Genomic DNA, 19,571 nt, shown 5'->3' with positions numbered 1-19,571 from the left:
GTAAAAATGAACTAAGCGGCATATTTTGACAAATCGCTTAAATGACCCGTGGCACAGCACAGTTGGTGGCAGTTCGGTTCTACATCACTCAAGTTACCCGCTGAACATTCCCACATTACTTGGAGTGATCCGTGGCACATTTCCAGAGCACTTGAAGGATCCGTGAAGCATTCAGAGATCATTAAAGTGGCTCTGTAGGGAACTTATTATCAATAGGGAGAATGTTAGTTCAGGTGCCCAATAACTATCGAAAGGTTTTTTCCCGTCTATTGTCGCACCGAGTAAGATGCCATTTCAAATCTTAATGGCATATTAAGGATGGTTCACGTAAGCATCATCCAAACCACCCTTTTGTCAGCAAATCGGAAACCTCTACCCCATCGATGCTGACATAATACTTGAATGGCCCCTTAGTGCTTGTCTATAGCAAGAATACTGACGTCAGTATGTAACATACGTTACATTTCACTCAAAGATGACGGGTAAGTCAGCCGACGATTTCAAGAAGCCCTATTCCAGCTCATTGATAACAGCAAAGTGAGGCGCCTGGAAAATACCGAGCGGACTCATTGCCCTCCATCTTAGAGTAGAAAAACCACTTTTCTGTTCAAAGTGACATGTAATTATAGTTAAAAAAGGCATGGAGAACAGCTTTAGCTTGTTCAATAATATTGGCTTCTATCTTTGTACAAATATGGTGGATGAGTAGGGCCATCTTAAGAGTATCATGGGGTCCCCTAGCCAAGTTGATTTGTCTGAGGCCCTATCTGGCAAATTCTCGAAAAATTCAACGTCTAATTTTCCTGAGGCCCCTCTTCGCTTGAAACCTCCGGGTGGACCCCATCTGTCAAGACAGCACTAGAGATGAGTCAGGCTAGGATTTTCAGGAGCTCTACTGCACAATATCATGATTGAAAACGAATTTTTGAATCTTCAGGACATATGGCAACAAATAATTCAAATTATATGATCTGAAAGTTATGGTATTTTTACAATTCAGAATTGAAAAAATTCATAAAAATGATTTATTAAAAAAGATATTATTTATTAATAATTATATAATTAATATTATTAATTAAAATATATTATCTAATTTTTTTTTTCTACGAATGAAAATTCTATTATCATTTTTAATGGAATGCAGTACAGGGGTAGTGCAGACTTTTTCCTTATGAGAAGTTTTCACACATGTAAAAATAAATATAGTCTTGTTTTTCCTGTAAACATGTGTAGTGGTAAAATTTAAATAACCGAATGAACATGTGGAAAAGTTCCGGAAAGAGAAGTAATTTAGATAAATTTTATTTTAAGGAATCTTAATAGTTTTTTTTCTACTATAGCCATTATAATTGAGAAAATTATTAGAATTATTTTTAGATCAAGTGAAATGGATGGTTCAAAATGGTGTATTTATAGTGTAAAGATTTGACCTGTCTATTTTCAAGACAAATTGTTCACAAATGCCAAACACTGAATTAATTTTAAACACCTTTATATATTTTTGATGATATTTCACTAACCAACCTTTCATTAATTAGAAAAAAAACCAAATTAATCATTTGAAAAACACGTGTTTTATTTTTAATTACACATTGGAACATTCTAGAATTGCGATACCATTTGGCGATTATTTTAACCTAAATCATTTTCTCTAACTACAATTTGGTGATAGATAGCCTATGCCAGGGCTGGGAAAATTTTTGGGCATGTGGCTTAAAGAAAAAACATGCCTGGAAAAAAAGATTGAAGAATATTATCGCTGGTATTTACTTTTTTTATTTTGAAGCTTGGGAACAGCAATACTGTAATCCCTTTTTGGTGATGGGTTGGAAAATTTTTCCTGGTCGAGAAAAGGGTCAGAAGGAACAGCTATGGTATTGTGGCGCTGCTTATCTTATGTAATTTTTATATTTTTTGTTATGTTTTTTTTTATGCCACCCCAACAGCTAGGCATTATCTGGTAACTCCTTGCCTTTGAGGGTATAGATGCATTATAATCCAGTGAGTTAAGTCTGGCTCTGACCGTTGACGGTGATGTAACAAAATCTCCCTTCTATTTCTATACATTAAATAAGTTATAAATGAAAATTCACAAGCACACTTTCATAATTCAGTCTATTTCCAAAACCACGAGACACACCAGCACACGCTTCACTATAGTATAATTCATTTTGACGATATGTTGGAGATTTTTGTTGGTGAGAAAACGTCTGAAAGCATGAGAGAGAAGTTGCCAAGAGTATATAAAGCAGAGTCTTGCTTTTGAATGTCTTTCTCAGAAAAAAGGGGTACAACAGGAACAATATTAACATAGAAAAAAGATTGCTACCACAGGGAATCCCACATCAAGGGGTTTGCCTCTTGATGTGTATAAAAAAGGCTGTCACTTGGAATTTACAATAAATTGTAAGCACCGGTCTAATTAGCCCTTGTGTGCTGAAAATGACTAGGGTGCAACAAAAATGATCAAATGAAAACATTTTTGTTAATTTTTTAAATGCATTAATATTTGTGGGGGTCAAAATGGCACCACAACACCAGTTATGCATAGAATTTTCACAACACCATCTAAGGGAGAAATAAAAACTCGGAGAATCTTTTACAAATAGTACAATGGTCCCTTCTGACTTTAAAAAGATGTATAATTCTTGGAGTTATAAATACTAACATGCACTGCTTGATTAGGAAATAAAACGATAAGTTTAACTGCTAAAAGTAATAAATATGTACAACCTGAGGAAGAAGAGGAAGTATACCGCCAGTGGCATATGAAAAAAAAAGGTGAAGAAAATAAGCTTATATAGGCAATTGAAATCCTTGAATTCATGTCATATTGCGACAAAAAACTGTAGTCTGAACACCCCGCCCCTGTGACTTTACCTTAAGGTGATGAATATATAGAAAAGGAAATAGCAAGCCCACAAGCTAAAGGAGTTAGTTGACCAAAAAAAACTGCCAACAGATGGAAAAAGCTGACCGGGAAGAAAAAAGGGCCAGAAAATCACCAAAGAGGGATTATGTATAGCTGTTCCAAAGATCATTTCGCATTGTTAAAAAGGACGCATAAAATAGCTTCACGTAATGCTTATTGTATAAGCCACCATGTCACACGATCATAACATAAAATATATAGACATTATGCATTAAAAACATTTACACAGTTGTGTGCAGAAGTATAAACTTTTAATCATTTATCAAGCTTCCAAAACAATTAATCCAACTCTAAATATAAACATTTTGAACACTTAACCTATGACTTTGGTTGTTATATAGAAATTCAAAACAAAAAGAAAATTCACATTACAGAAAGAATCATATTAAAAGCTACTCAAATGGAAATCATGATAAAAGCCAGACTAATCTCACCAACAGCTACTCAAAATACAAAAAAAAAGCACAACACTCGCCCATCATCATCCTCTGCACTTGAGAGCCTCCCATGACAGGAAAACTCTTATGTTCTATTTTATTCCATTCTTAAATAGAGTTTCAAAGCAATTCGGATCTGTCCAGCCGGGAAAAGCCGGACCTCCCAACCTTAAAAATTTCTGCCAAGAAATGTACAATACACCTAGATTTTAGAGCAATCTGACAGATGTAATTTCTAATTGGTCAATAGGGATCATGTTCTACTTTTGGAATTTCATCCGAATGAGACAGGAAAAAGAATGTTTATAATGTGATGGCAGTCAGCAAGTGAAAATTATAACACATCTGCATATAAACTTTTAAAGGCTTTCACCAAAGATGAGAAGTAAATGTATGCTTCATCCAAAAGAGAGCGAAGAAGAAAAAAAAGTGTTCAATATTCCATGATACATCAAAAGGAATAAAAAATACTTATATGCGGGAGGGGCACTTTCATGACATTATTAACATAATCCTCTTAAAAAATGAATGCACAACTTTTAATGTAAATCATCGAAATCATTGACCTGGGTTACCAAAAAATAAGGTTGCCAAAATAAAATCGCTATCAAACAATGAAATCATCAAATTTGGCATGCAATCGTCAGTTTCCTGTAACCAATCTCTCTTTTTAAATTATTTTTGCATCTATAACAAATAAAAACATAGCCAAATAAAAAAAAGAAACAAAACGAATGGTAAAATGAAAATAAATGGTACAACCGGTGAGAAGACCATCTTTACGCCCCATGCCTTAAGCTGGAGTTCATTGCTTGAATATTTGTATCAAATCAAGTTATCACCATAAAGTTCTCCAATGTACATTTTACAATATGAATATTTGTTTCATACAAAGAAAGTTTGTCTTAATGAGGCTCAACAGTAAGTTTTATGTATAATCTTTAAAACTTGAAGCTGATTTAAAAAAGTATTCAAAGATCAATTATCAAAGAGCATGCAATAAAGGTAATTATAAATATTTCATAACAGTATAGTAGGACATGTTCCACTTAATTATTATTAGAAAAGTAATAAGTATAGTAAGTAATAAAGTATAGTATAAAAGTTTGTGTATGGTATGCATTTTTCTTGTCTGATTTATTTCTTTCAAATTCAATCAATGATTATTCGTGATATAGGTGATGATATTGCATTCATCTCTGTTTATATCTCTTCCAGTATTTCCGAGATGGCAGAAAATACGCCAGGCTGCAGTGAAATGTAAAAGTCAGAAGCCGAAGGATAGATCAGTTTCACTGTGTGTTGTAACAGAGAAAACGTAAGTGTGTGTGCCTAATTTTTATTTTCTTTCTTAAATCTATAGTATACGTTTTAAACTTGTGTGTTGGTATTGTTACAAATTTAAATTGTCTATTGTGAACAAAAAAATTTGACTCTGAAATGTTTTTGTAGTCAGTCAAATGGAGAAAATGGATGGAAGCAACACACGAGACAGCAGCCTTCTTTCTGGGATGACATATTGTTTCCGAATCATACTTTTTGCAACAGGCTCTTGGAAACTGTTGGCATTGTGGTGAGCATCAATTTTTCTTATCACATTAATGACTACAGAGTTAGGTTATCATATAGAAGTTTTTACATTCCAATCTAAAGCTTTCTTAACTAGTATTTTGCACCGGAGGCCATAAAAAAATATTAGCTCTAGAACCAGAGGTTCCCATCATCTAATGCATGTTTATGTAACGCTTTGGTATGACCTGTTGAAAGTTTTATAAGCAAGGCTTTATTATATTATCATATGTATGTCAGGGCTTAACAAATTTAAAAAAAAATCTTGGCTCCAACTAAATTTTAGGAGACAAGTGTATTTTTCCCAAGCTAGTAATCACACATAGATAATTTTAGCTGCTAACTTTTTATTCGCCATGACAACCTGGTCCCTGGGATTTTTCAAGCCCTAATGTATGTATCTTATCATGTGTTACTTATATAAAATGATATTACGTAGAGTTTTTTCTGTTGAAATTAATTTATCATGATAAATTGATTGTTTCAGGGAACTGCTGCTTTTTGTCTCGATTTACAGCACAGACATTGTAGGGATCTGTATCTGGAGAAGAATGGACAACCTTGTATTTTCTCAAGACTGGCATATGCTATGCCTTTTGGTGCCAATAAAAGATTGCCTCAACAAAATGTGTCTAAGAGTGTAGCTAGGATTATTGATGCACCTCAAAAGGAACCAGAACCGGTAAGTTATTTTTTTTCATCACATGAAAGTACTGATTCGTGAATGACACTGATTCAGATACTTGATCTTTAAATATGTTTGTAAGAATAAGTATATTAATAATAAAATTATAATTATATTAATAATGAAATTATAATTGTATTAATAATAAAATTATAATTGTGTTAATAATAAAATTATAATTATATTAATAATAAAATTATAATTATATTAATAATAATATTTTTAAATATATATTGCTATCAGCTAACCTTTTTCTCAACTTTGAAGCCAGAAATCTTAAGCATGTGTCAGACTCCAACATTCAGTATACATGTTTTTTTCCATGATTCTTGTCTTCAAATCATTGATATTAACTCTCAGTGGATGGTATACCTTAAGGTTCCCCCAACGGGGGAAAAACTGTGTGGCATGACATCTGGTGATCCAGCTTGTCAAGGTTAGGGTGATGAATCATGCAACTAAGAAACTGTGACAGATATTAAATTCATTAATAAAAACTGGGAGAACATAACTATATTTCTGTAGTTAAAATAAAGACTTCGTGAAAAATCGTCCTGAGGGGGCAATGCAGCGATAGTTTAAATTGCCTGTTGGCGAGTGAGTTTCGAAATCATAAAAGTGGTTCTTACACCACCTGTATAATTGATGCTTGTCATTTTGTGTATTGTACTGTGAATATAAAGTTGTTTTGTTTTCACACAGCCACTTGCGAATGATGTATCAAGTGCTGCCAAAGAACTGCACAATGCCACAATGAGTTCTGTTGCAGCTATTGAGAACTCGATTGGTGTAATGTTTCTTCAACAAGATGAAGAGCAAGCGTTTGATTTCTTCAAAGCATCCGCTAAATTAGGATGCCCAAAAGGACTTTATAATCTTGGTTTATGTTATGAGACAGGACGAGGAACTAGGAAAAACTTATTTAAGGTAAATTCACACTAATAAATAATATTTACAATTAAACTTTGATTGGCAATTATCAGAACTTTGTATTGTATACTGGTTATATTTTGAATTGACTGCTAATAAAGCTATTTGAGATTGAATTATACATGAATGGTTTTGTCAAATTTAAAAGAGTTCCCGTGTCAAATCAATAATAATCAAAATATGAAATATATTCTTTGATCACAGACACTTTGAAATCTTGGAATAAGTTTTTTTTCAAAACTTTTTGTCAGTTTATTGTTAACTAAACATAGGCTAGCAAAAAAAAGTAGGGATTATTTTATTACTTACAAATTGCATTGGTTACTGTCCAACTTAACCCCTGTGTGCAGAAAATGACAGTGTGGTGTGACAAAAATGATCAACACCCCAACTTGGTATGATCTATTTTGATATGGTCTCTATTGAATTGCATGCCTTTTGTCTTGCTCAGTGGTTTCAGTGTGGGGTAGTTTTCTTTTTTTCTAGGAGGCAATTCGAAAACTAATCACTTTACTCTTACCATATTCCCCCAGCATACCATAAAATTAGAGAAACACTGCTTTTTGAATGTTGGAGTCTGGTACATTCTAGGAAAAGTGAGGTTTAATAAGGATCACTGAATACATTCAAAAGACAGATATCAATTTATACCAAGTGCTGATTAAATAAGTAAATCAGAATAAAGTAATAGTTTTCACACTAGCAAACATGTTTTTCCCAGGAGTTTGTTAATTATAATGAAAATTGGTCATTTACTTATTCATAATTATTTAATTATTATCAGCCTAATATGAAATACAAATGCTGTATTTTGCACAATTTTTCTCATGTTCAGAGATGGAAAAAATATACTGTCACACATGTTTTGCAGTGCAATTCTTTATTTTTTTTCACTCTGCTTATTCCAACTGTGAACATGTGATCTAGAAATACATAAAAATACTTCACAATTTAATTATGTTTCCATTTATCTCATGTAAGCAAAAGCAGATGTTTGATATCCGACATTTTTTAAATGAATTAACAGTTTTTATGGTTGCAAAACAAACATAAATTTCAGATTATCTGAACAAACACAACTGGTGAAACAAATTATCCTAAATTGGAAGAACCGATAAAGTTCAAATTGGCTAATTAAATTACTCTTATGATCCAAATATTTAAGAATTTTGAGGCATCTGTGATTCACATTTCCCAGCATACCAGTTAAATGTGGCAGAATATGGTATATATGCAGTCTGACCTGCTTGTAAAGAGTTTGTTCCCATCAAAAATACTGGTTGAATTCGGCAACTTACCAAATCAGTTTTCCCGTGAAAATTGTTTTTGAAATATTCCACCTATAATGATGAATCCTGCATGGTATTTTTCTCTGGCTCCCCTATCCAAGTTTACAATATTATTTAACTTTTTTTTTTTCAGTTAAAGTTTTCTCAAAATTTGTTTGAAATGTTTTTTCCTACTTTCTAGGCTGCATGTTATTATGAAATGGCGGCATCTAAAGATCACAGTTTTGCTCTTTACAATTTGGCTGTCTTTACGTTGAAAGGCTTGGGAGGTGTGAAACAAAACTTCAGCGAAGGAATGAAGTTGCTTGAAAGGGCAGCTGAGAGAAATGTTCCTGAGGTTGATATTTCTTAATTTCAAATTATTTTTTATGTTGAGGTGATCCATTGATAAAACCATTCCTTACTTGAACATAGTTTTTTAAACGTTGAATTCATATCTTATCTGTGATAATTATATCAGTTACTAATTTTTTTTTCAAGTAGTCACATACTGGCTGAATCTTGGCTTTTAAAATGATCCTTGTTACTGATCGATTCAAACCTCTTAATTTCATCTAGATTCATTGTAATTGTATTGAAGTAAAATTAATAGTTAAAAAAATTCTTACAAATATATTGCTTGCTATTGACAATGCACCACTGGAGATATCAAATGCTTGATGTAGAAATAAAGAAATAATCGTAAATGATCAGAACTTCAGCCTTGTCTGACTACAGGTTCCTCAAGGAATGCTAACTGGGTGTGTGAGGTCCATCTCAGCAATATCATGGGGCCCTAAGCTGTGCCTGGAAAAGCTAATATGTTATAACTGCTCTGCATGTACGATCCTAATGGTGGTACAGTGCATGCAGCTTAATGCAATCACATTAGGACTCCGGGTTTCTGATATCAATAACATATTGATAACTATATCAGAAACAAATCCATTCACTCAATTGCAGAGTTTTTTTTCTGGTGTAGTTCTAAAATGTAATATGTGTTATCATAACTCAGCCATTGTGAGGAATTAGAATGGAACTGGCTAATGTGTACAAATTACAAATTTTTTCAAAATGTGTATGGTATGCTCAATAGATTTCTTGTGTAGAGTCTATTTAATACATCTTCTCTTGAGAAAGTCTTTCAGCTGAGCTACAATCAATCTGGTCAGCAAATACCAGCATAAACAGAGTTAAACTGCAATCGTAGGTTAATGGATTAGAGATCGGAATGGATTGATTAAATTTGGGATTTTAACCAATCAGTGTTAGTCTCTAATCCTCTAACCTGCAATTGCAGCTAACTGTCTGTGAATACAGCCATAAAGGTAACTCATCATGAACTGAAAAGGAAGGGGCTTATAAGCTTAGGAAAGCCATTGGGAAATCATGTGCTACACATACATGCAACATGGCAGCTTGGTTGCAACATTAAGACTATGGAAATGTTTCTAAATATATATAGGAGTCACACCTTCTGAGCTCTTCCAGTCTTGCATGTTGATAATGATAATGTATTGGGAAAAATAAGTTTAGTTCATTCTTAGCTTCCAAAAAAAAATTTTGATGGAAAAAAGTTGATCACACAAACAGAAGTCCTGATATATATAAACGAATTTTCTACCATGTTATGGTATTGGTCTATTCCATATTTTGCAAAAGGTATAAGAATATCCGAAAGATAACGTTATCTATGATTCCAATAAGTGGTGTCATCTGTAGTTCTTTTTGACTTGCAGGCACACACACAAAAAAGTATTTTTCAGAATATTTGGTGGTTCTTTCTTGGTGTTGCATTTTTTATGTGTCTAGCAGTGTAGAAATTTTCTCTCATTTTAAGCAAGTGGGAAAAAATTATTTTAGTGTTACTGTCTTTTGGAAATCGTGCACCAATTCGAGCCTGTTGAAAGATTCTTTACAGCCTGCAACAGCAATATAAGAAAAAAAATGTTCTATTATTTAAAATTAAAAAAATTGCACTGGAATCTAAATCTAGTATATATGTTACATCCAATACACCCAAAATAGGCTATGTCGCTGTAAATTGACCAGCCAGTTTCATGGTTTTGGCCAGCCAGTTCGTGAAATGACAAGGAGTGATCAGCCAAAGGGGAAAGACAAAAAGCATGATATGAAATTTATTTATTATCACTTCATTTGTTGCAACAAGCATAATCACCATACCTGAAGCAGTAGATGTGTAGAAGAATATGTCACAGAAGGATTACCTCTTCTGAAAAGCAACAGACAAACCGGAATATTGTCACAATATGGCATCTTTGTTGTTACCACATGCATGCCATCAAACCAAAAAGTGATGGATGTGCCACCTACTGCAGATAATATAAAATCACAAACTCGAAAAGGGCCTGTTTCTAAGCAACCAAAATTAGTGACGATTTTATGTTACAGAAATGGGTGACGGAAATCTGTTACGTTTTTGTGTTACGGAAGTCGGTTACGATTTTGGGTCAAGTATTCATTTAACTCGAGCATATATCGGGACCCATTTGACCATTTATGTGCATGTACCAAGAGGCTCCCACATCCTACAGCAGGGCCCTTGGCTGGAATTTAGCTGGCGAGCCCCCAAACCAGCTTTGCAGGGGGCCCTGAATTTGCGATAGCTAAAGGAAAGGATATATCCAGTCTGGGGCCCTATAAAATTTGTGAATTCAGTCACGGGTAGTTGCGTGGGTGGGCCTGGATTTTATTCGTTGGTGAAATGAATACAAATGAAAATTTCTCATGGCACTCGCACCAGGGGATGACCGACAGGCTTCCAAGTCTGGGGCCCCATGTTTACAGGTTTCATTTTGGGGGCCCTGGATGAATCTAATTCTTTTCTATTGTAGAATTTGCAACAGCGGAAGCCCGAGATAAAGCCAGTCTGGGTCCCCACTAAAAGTATGCGAATTAGTGTCCCGGGTAATTGGTTGGGGGCCCTGGATTTTATTCGTTGGTAAAACTAATATAAGTTAAAATTTTTCACGGCACTTGCTGCAGGGGATGACCGACAAGCTTCCAAGTCGGGGCCCCATGTTTACAGGTTTCATTTCGGGGGCCCTGGATGAATCTCGTTCTTTTCTGTTGTAGAATTTGCAACAGCGGAAGCCCGAGATAAAGCCAGTCTGGAGCCCCACTAAAACTATGCGAAAAAATTTAAAATTTTCGTTGCCCCTCACCGGGGAGATGTCCGACAATCCTCCAGGTCGCGGCCCCATGGAAATGTTGACAGATTTCATTTTGGGTGTCCCTTGATGCATTGTAAAATTTGCAACACATCGATAGCCTGAGATAAATCCTGTCAGGGGCGCCACTAAAATTCAACGAATTGAAGTCTGGGGACCCCATGGGCATGTTTTCTGAGGGTACTTGATGAATCGCATTTGTTTTTTGTTGCTTTATTATTGCAAAATTCGCTTCTTCAGTAAGCTGGTGCTTTCACACGTCCCTTTGCATAGCACGCTGATGAAATTGGACGAAATAAACAAGATATGTTGTGAAGAGAAGTTTGGGGGAGGGGGGTTGGCCGCCAAAGGCGGCAGGGGGGGCAGAGCCCCCCTAGTATCAGATAATAATCATATAATAATAGAATTTTGACCAGGGATCTTCAGCCACTTCTCGAAGTGGTTGGCCATAATAGAAATAATAATAATGAAGACTTTAGCCACACCTCTCAGCCAATACACGAAATGGCCAACCAATTTGCAAACTAGCTGGACTTGGTGCTTTCGTCACAACATATATAAAAATTATCAATGCAGAAAAAAAAAACTTCATGCACTAATTGAAACAAGACTATTCAAACTGATATCGGTTTTATTCATTGACATTTGGTCTTGGAAGATTTTACATGCTCTGCTGAAGTACTCCTAAGCGAAATATCGTTTGCAAGCTGAAAAGAGTTTGTGCATTCATGGATTGGATTAGTCATTGGAACGATTGATGTAAGTTTATAAATTACAGTCTGCACTCAATTTTACAAACCTCCAATTTACGAACGCGCTTACCATAAAGATAATGTTAAAGTCAGATGTATTTTACGAAATTTCATTTCTATCAATTCTATATTTTATAAACTGTTTTTCTTTCACTATTTTTTTCTTCCAGCCATCCCAGAGTTTGTTGGTAACCAAAAGTAAACTTCAATAATTCAGACATTCTACATATTTTAAGAGAAAAAGTTTGCCAGTTTATCATTACCGGCATGAAACTCCACATTTGATAGTTTGCAGGGTTGATCATGAAGTGAAGATACATTGATAACATAATTCAACTTTTGTTCATTATAATTGGATAAACTGGCAGTTTGAGAAATGGTATTATACATTAGATTATTGATAAGGCAATTTTTAAGACAGGAGTTGATCAAACTAACTGCTGTTCCTCTACTTCCTCTTCGCAACTTCAATAAAATAAAAAAGATTGTGCTTGACAGTAAATCAAAAAAAAAGATTTTAAAAGAAATTGTGTGTAAATTCTTACTAAGACAGAAATCGTCAAAACATATGGGATTCCCAAAAGTACATTGAGTACTCTAATCAAAGATCGGCAAAAGTTTGTTTCTGCGGCAAGTGGGTCCAGTGGCATTCCACCATCCTGGTAATATTTCAAAAAGTGAGATTTCCAGAGCTCGAAAAGACGCTTGTTGCTTGGCTGAAGAAAATGAGAGGTAAAAATTCCAATTGACTGAAACAAGCAAAATTATTTGCCTCGAAGTTTAACTATGAGGATTTAGAAAGATCAGATGAGGCAACAGAAATTGAAGAAAAAAATATGGCCTGACTTTCTAGATACTATGTGGGGAAAGCATAGCTGTGGTTTTTTTTTTTTTTTTCTCTCCCATTTATGAACTTTCTATTTTATGAACTAATTATCAAGTCTGTACAGGTTTGTAAAAACGAGCATCAACTGTATTATATGGTGTTCTTTTTTTATTGATCTTGCAAAACTTTTACAGGCGCAAGTTAGTTTAGGCATTTACTATCTTGAAGAGGAGAATCATCAGGAAGCATATAAGATGTTTAGAGCATCGGCAAATAACGGTGTAAGTACTTAAAATGGAAGATATTCCTTTTCTAAACTACAAATGAATTCAGTTGCCAGGAAAGTTTAGAATTCTTTAAGGCATTGTTTCAGAGATATTTTTGAAGTGAAAATGTTTATAGAATAAGTACAACTAGTTGCCTCTGTATTTTTATTTTCTTATTTAACTTGTCTTTTTATCGACTATATAAATTTCTTTTCGATAATCTTGTGAATTTCTCCGCAACGAAATTCCTGCTGTATTTTCTACTATGATTTATTTTTTACTTGTTCTGAAAGTTAAATTCTATGATGTTCCAAATCAACAGTTTTTGATTCAATGAAAAATTGAAATTAGATTTTGTCTCATTCATTTATGAATATGTACAATTATAAAATTTTTATTGTAGAACATAGATGCCAAATATTACCTAGGACTGTGTTATGAAAATGGATGGGGTATAGAACTAAATGATTTAATTGCGATTGAAATGTTTGCCGAAGCTGCCAGAAAAGGCCATGATGAAGCAACTTTGAAGCTCGGAAACCATTATGAAACAGGCAATTTTGGTAAGTTGGATCACACAAAGTTTTAATATATTTTCATTGAATCAGCATTCAACTGTAAATATGGTGATGTGTATTGATTTACAATGTAGCTTTACAGAAAGTGTTTGAGCGTTTACGACAGTATTTTCAATATTCATATGTCATAGCTGCCAAGTCTCCCGAATTTTCCGGGAATCTCCCGAATTTTAGCTTCATCCCTCGATCTCCCGAAAAGTTCTTAAACCTCCCGAATTTTTATGAAAATCACAAAAAATCCCTAATTGTCCCTAAAAATTTTCTACTTCATTAAAAAAAATCCCCACTTATGAAAACAATATCCCTAAGGAATTTCTTGTGGGGCATGAAGCCTCTCTTTTTTTTTTTTCTCCTTTCGAAATGACGTCAAACGTCGTAAATGGAGAAATTCCCTTTTTAAGAAAGTTTTACAACCCCTCTGATGGTAACAAGAAAGTTGTTTGTCTTATCGTGAAGGAAAATAGCTTAGCAGCCAATAGTCCTGGGTAATAATTGAAAATTATAGTGACGCTCATATGGCCAAAATTTCTTTTGTTGAAGTTACGTATGTGTGATATAACAAAGCATGAATACTGATAAGCAAAATATATTTAATCAATTTTAAAGGTACTTATTCTGGTGAATTTCCTTTTATCAAACGTTCCAGAAAAGGGCAGACTTTTCCTTTTTGTACAAGTTGTGTTACGGACATAAACGTCGGTCATGGATAGACTGCCATCATCACTTGTGAAATTTTTAAAAAACCCATCGAGAAGTGTCACAAAAAGTCAGTGTTCTTCAAAAATTGATGCTTTTTTCCCTTCATCTTCCGATCATTTTCGGGTCGTTCGCGCAGAATGTTTGTTCACAACGTTTCTGATTGAACACAATATTTATTTATTTTTTTAGATCACCATTTTGAAGTTTTGGCCTCCAATTTCACTTGTTTTTTGCGTAGGGATTTTATTCCCAAGGGTTTAACTTCCATGTGTGTAAAATTCCTATTTTAATTTGACTAGTTTTTCAGTAGGGATTTTATTCCCTACTCTTTAACTTTTATGTGTGGAAAATCCCTATTCTATTTGAAAAAATTCCTTTTGTATTTATTAGGGAGTGGTTTTAGCATGAAATACAGGTTCGCGCGAAAATCTCCCGAATTTTCATTTTCAAAAGTTGGCAGCTATGATATGTTGAATTCATCTAAGAATGTTTACAAGGTACATTTACAGTATATTTAGTAGTAATAGAATGTGTATGCTCATAAAAAAAAATAAAGGGTGTCTGAGTTGGAGGTATCCAAAAGTAATGGCTTCTAGTGAGAACCACCCATGATTAGTTATAAATCTTATTTGTATGAGTGGATTACTCAGGCCTGTCATTTCAACTTTTTCAGGGGGAGGCATGAATGAATGAACGACAGAACTTTCATTCATGTCTCCCCCCTGAAAAAGTTGAAATGACAGGCCTGAGTAATCCACTCATACAAATAAGATTTATAACTAATCATGGATGGTTCTCACTAGAAGCCTCACTCAGGGGGAGGCAAAGAACTATATATCATAGACTCAACATATGTGCTTATATATATTTCACCATGTTTGTCCATTTCTATTGTATTTTTAAAATTTTTGTAAAAGTCGGGAGGTGTTTGAGAATCCTCCAAATGGGCTCGCATTTAATCCTTAAGTATATATAGGTTAATGAAGTTATGTTGTGGTATCCTCATGCAAACTGGTGGTCAGCATGCAAATGCTGTGAAAAGCTTTTCAAAGTAGCTGTCGATAGTACGCATGTGCATGACCTTGGGTAAAAAATTTAAAGCAATCTCAAAGCAGCACTTTTATAACTAAGAGTAGGTGGTTCTATTTCTATAAACCATTACTTTTAGATACATTCAGTCCAGACTCCTGGTATATCTGTATAGCTTAGCCAAATTTCCTCACATATAATCTTGTGTTATATGTATGTTGAAAAACATCAAAATTTTTTTTTTCTTGGTGTAGATTACATATTGATATCAGAGATGCTGCTGTACTCTAATTTACCTGGGTCACGGGACCCAGGTTATTGGCAAACTGTGCCCTTTTTGAGTGAAAGTGGTTCCCTCTTGAAAAAAAAGTATGGTCCCTTCCCTCCCCAATCATTCACTGCTATCTCTGTGAATCAAATAACTCATTTTTTAAAAACATTTGCAATCCAAAAGTTCATTGGGAAAAAGATTAATTTACCATCTTATGACTAGGTTCTTCTAATTTCATTATCTACTATTACTACTAGAGAACGCGTTTCAGGGGATGCGTTCTTGAAATCAAATCAAATTTTTATGCATAGTTTTTCAAAATTCCTGGTATTTGACGTGCATCAGTGGCATCTCTGATATATAAATAAATAAGGAATTTAGGTAATTTAAAACTACTACAAACCATAATTTTATCCATGTCAATTTATAAGTTTGAATAATAATGTGCAATGAACAATAATTTTGTAGAATGATGAGTTTTTAATAACTAAAAATAATTTTTGGTTATTCTCATAGGAATGGATCCTGATACAGAGTTTTCGATGACATTATATAATATGTTAGCAGATAAAGGTCATAAAGGAGGAAAACTTGCTATACAGACCTTGAACACCAAGAAATCTGCATGGGTGTCAAATAATGATGTAGTTCAAACAGGTATACATACTTGTATTTTATTATGTCTCAACCAAAAAAAGTATTTTTCAAAATATCAGACAACAGATATTTTGAGATGAAAATTAAATACAGTACACTTCAGATTATCCACTGGCTCCACAGATTTTAATTTCTTTAAAAAAAAACTCAATAAGAAAAGATGAAAATAATTTTTGAAACACCTTTAAAGATCTCCATTATTATTAAAGATATTTTTGATGTGAAATCGATGCAGCAATCAAATACTGCAACATGATAAAAGAACATTATTTTGAACTATACAATCCTTGGGAAAAACTTCATTAAATAATGAAACGTGTAGGGGGGGGGGGGGAGAGAGAGAGAGAGAGACAAAAACGATGAAAAGACCTTTATTAAAAACCAGTGAATAAAAGAATTTTTTTATGGTTCTGTCAAGAATCATGAAAAATTGCTTTTAAAAAAAAGAAAAAAAAGAGAAAATTCATTTGCTTTGATCTAACCATCTCCATATACCTTATTTCTTTTAAGCCACTTCTAATGGTTCTATCACATACGATTGGCTTAGATGGTTTTGTCCATTCAATGTTGATTTGTTGCAAAGTGTATTTTCTCATTTGCATATTTTGTCGTGTCCTAAGTAGTTCACAAAGATATTTTTTACCAAGTACATGAACAATTCTGAGTGATTAGAGCCTTGTATACATTCAATTTTTTGAAATATTCACCAATCTACCTCTTCCATTGGTTCCTATGGTTTTTCTATCTTTTAACATGGCTTGATATTCTAATTAACAATATTCTGAATTTCTTTACGTTTAATCATATTTTGGGACATTTCACAGGATTAAAAAAATTAAATCAATCTTTTGAATATTGTTTTGATTCTGTTATTGAAAAATGACTATATGCCTATTTGCAATGGTTCTCACATTTTTTTTCTTGACTTTTTTAGGGAAGACAATGATCAATAGTCCAACGAAAAAATCTGCAGCAGTTTCAAATACACTTCCGAATACACTCCACAGCTCATCTTCAGTCCCAGAGTTAAAAAATTACTCTTTGTATTGTAAAATGGATCATTCCAAATCTATCGTCCATTCAATGTTGTCTCTAAATGATGTTCACACAGAATTTTCAGTTACACACATAGCCAAAGATTTCAAAAACTACAAAGATTTCAAACTCAAGTACGGAATAGATTTAGTCAAGAAAACTTCTCCTGTTAGTTTCCATATTGACATGTCGCAAATGATAGTTGCCAACTCTTGAAAGTTTTTATCGAAATAATTCTTTAGTTTAATAATTACATCATTTAAAATTAGATGTGTGAAATCTTATTTTAAAACTTGCTCAAATATGTTTTATTTTAGTATAAATCATATGACATCTTTGGTTAATAACGTCTATGACAAACTTGAAAATTAGTTTCTAAAATCAGAAATATGTGAATGGGAATGTTTAAAAATAAGGGCATATTGTGAGCGACTGGAAGACAAATTTGTAAAAGCGAATTGTTCGTAAAATCGAAAAGCAACTGTATTCAGTTATTTGACTGCAGTATTATTAACTTGAGATGATCTGTAATCAAACACTCATTAAATCTATGCTGACCATTCTACAAAACAGCTACAAAAAACTTATTGTGACATCATAATGGTGTAAAAATAGATATACAAGCTCTAAAACCCACCTAACATCATTTTGATGTCTCACAAATTTCATTGCTGTACTTCACTCATAATGTCAATGAATCGGAAGTTATAATTTTTCTTTTAATCTATGCGAGTTCATGACCATAGTGGTCTAATAATACAGAATTGAATACTTTACTTTTTTCGCAATGTACTTAAACACAGATAACTGTGGCATTTTCGGCAGAATTGTAAAAGTTCTGTTTGTATCAAGCATTTAGGCAATGATGGTAATTTTTTAAGTAATCCTTATCAATCGCACATGATCTCAGAACAGAACTAGCAAGAACGATCTGGAAATTGATATTTAGGGGTCATTCAAGTATTACATCAGCATCGTTGGGGAGGGGGTTTTGGGTTTGTTGACTTTTGATGGGTGGGGGGGGGGGGCTGAATGATGCCTGCATCATCAACCACCCTTTATAAAAATATAAAATATCCTTAATGGCATCTTACTCAGTGTGCCACAGATGAGAAAAATCTTTCCCTAGTTTGTGGGCACTTGAACTAGCATTGTCCCTATTGATAAGTCCTCTATAGAGACACTTTAGTGATTTCTAAATGTTCCCTGTTGCAAGTTATTTGGAAATGTGTCTGGGCCACTTAAGTGCTCTGAACTGCATTGCGCGTCACTCAAGTGATCCGTAATTATGCCATAGATCACAAGAAATCTGGGAATGTGCAGCGGGTAACTTGGGTGATGTTGAACTGCAACTGCGGGGTACTCGAGTGCTCTAAAACTGCCATGTGTTACTTAAGGGATCTAAATGTGCCATGGATTACTTGATTGTTCTGGAACTGTGCAGCAGGTCACTCAAGTGAATGTGTGAGTGTAATGTGTCTCGGGTCACTTGAATGATCTATGAATATGCCATGGGCCACTTAAGCGATCTATAAATGTGCCCCCTTAGTTCATTTTTGCAAAATTATGTTTGAAGTGGTAGGACATATTTGGTCCATGGGTTTACCATATATGATTTAGAGCAGTGTTTCCCAAAGTGGACAATATCGTTCCCTGGTGGGCAATGAAATGGTCCAAGGGGCGTTAGAACCTACTGATTTAACATAGGATACTATGGGTTTACTTGAGTTGGGGGGGGGGGGAGATGAGAGGAAAAAATTTGATGAAGGGGGCGATGGAACAAAAAGTTTGGGAGGCTATGGTTTAGAGGGTGGGGTCGCAATAAATTTCTTAAAGACAAATTCTGAGTTCTTATCCTTCATATAGCATTGAAATTAACAGATTGATTATATACTAATATGTATACGTATTTTCTTCCAAAATTTAAATTTTTAAAAAAAAATTTCATTAAAAAAACTTTTTGATCAGGGGGGGGGGGCTCTTGTATGTCTACGATCCTAATATGCGTTAGGAGGTTGGGGTTCAGAGTTTCGCTGGCTTTTACTGACGGGGGGTCAGAGTTTTGCTGACAAGTGGGGGGGGCGTCAAAAATGGCAAAAATCTGCTGGCATAATACTTGAATGGCCCCTTAACATACGACTATTGTTGCTCATCTGTTAGTGGTTTCTAACCTGTGGCGGGTGAAAAATAATAGTGGACAAGTAAGTAAAGTAATAAAAAAAATGTCAGTCAGTATAATACATGCGTCCGACATTGTTTGCGTAGCATCCAACCATTGTCTTTGGAAACATTCAATTACAACAAAATGCTTTCAAATGATGTTCAGTTACCCAAAATGTCTTAAATTTCCCAAAGGGTAATGTATATAAAAAAACCAGAAAAATTAACTGTTTATGTAAACCTTATATGCTAAAACTTTCAATTGTAATGCAGATCTAAGAAGTCA

At 34.0% G+C, this 19,571-nt stretch overlaps 1 protein-coding gene across 1 annotated transcript; it reads left to right on the top strand.

The window, feature by feature from the left end:
- Positions 1-1,153: 1,153 nt before the first annotated feature.
- On the top strand, positions 1,154-19,058 carry LOC149064976 (uncharacterized). Its single transcript, XM_089254753.1, has 10 exons — positions 1,154-1,285; positions 4,588-4,687; positions 4,822-4,942; positions 5,426-5,620; positions 6,326-6,550; positions 8,024-8,179; positions 12,785-12,871; positions 13,260-13,419; positions 15,950-16,090; positions 17,025-19,058. Exons 1-10 carry the CDS (start codon positions 1,255-1,257, stop codon positions 17,339-17,341), a joined length of 1,533 nt encoding a protein of 510 aa, XP_089110879.1. The 5' UTR covers positions 1,154-1,254; the 3' UTR covers positions 17,342-19,058.
- The last annotated feature ends 513 nt before the right edge of the window (positions 19,059-19,571 follow it).

The sequence above is a fragment of the Pholcus phalangioides genome, unplaced genomic scaffold (assembly GCF_987345545.1).
Source record: "Pholcus phalangioides strain wild (caught in Gottingen) unplaced genomic scaffold, Ppha-v1.0 ptg000042l_1, whole genome shotgun sequence".
Lineage (NCBI taxonomy): Eukaryota > Metazoa > Arthropoda > Arachnida > Araneae > Pholcidae > Pholcus > Pholcus phalangioides.
This window is presented reverse-complemented; position numbering and strand designations above follow the sequence as displayed.

Bases quoted from the DNA above. Each gene is read 5' to 3' on its own strand.
- LOC149064976 (XM_089254753.1), top strand. From the start codon at position 1,255: ATGAACATGTGGAAAAGTTCCGGAAAGAGAA. The intron at 1,286-4,587 runs GTAATTTAGATA...TATCTCTTCCAG, and splicing joins GAAAAGTTCCGGAAAGAGAA to TATTTCCGAGATGGCAGAAA. The intron at 12,872-13,259 runs GTAAGTACTTAA...TTTTTATTGTAG, and splicing joins GAGCATCGGCAAATAACGGT to AACATAGATGCCAAATATTA.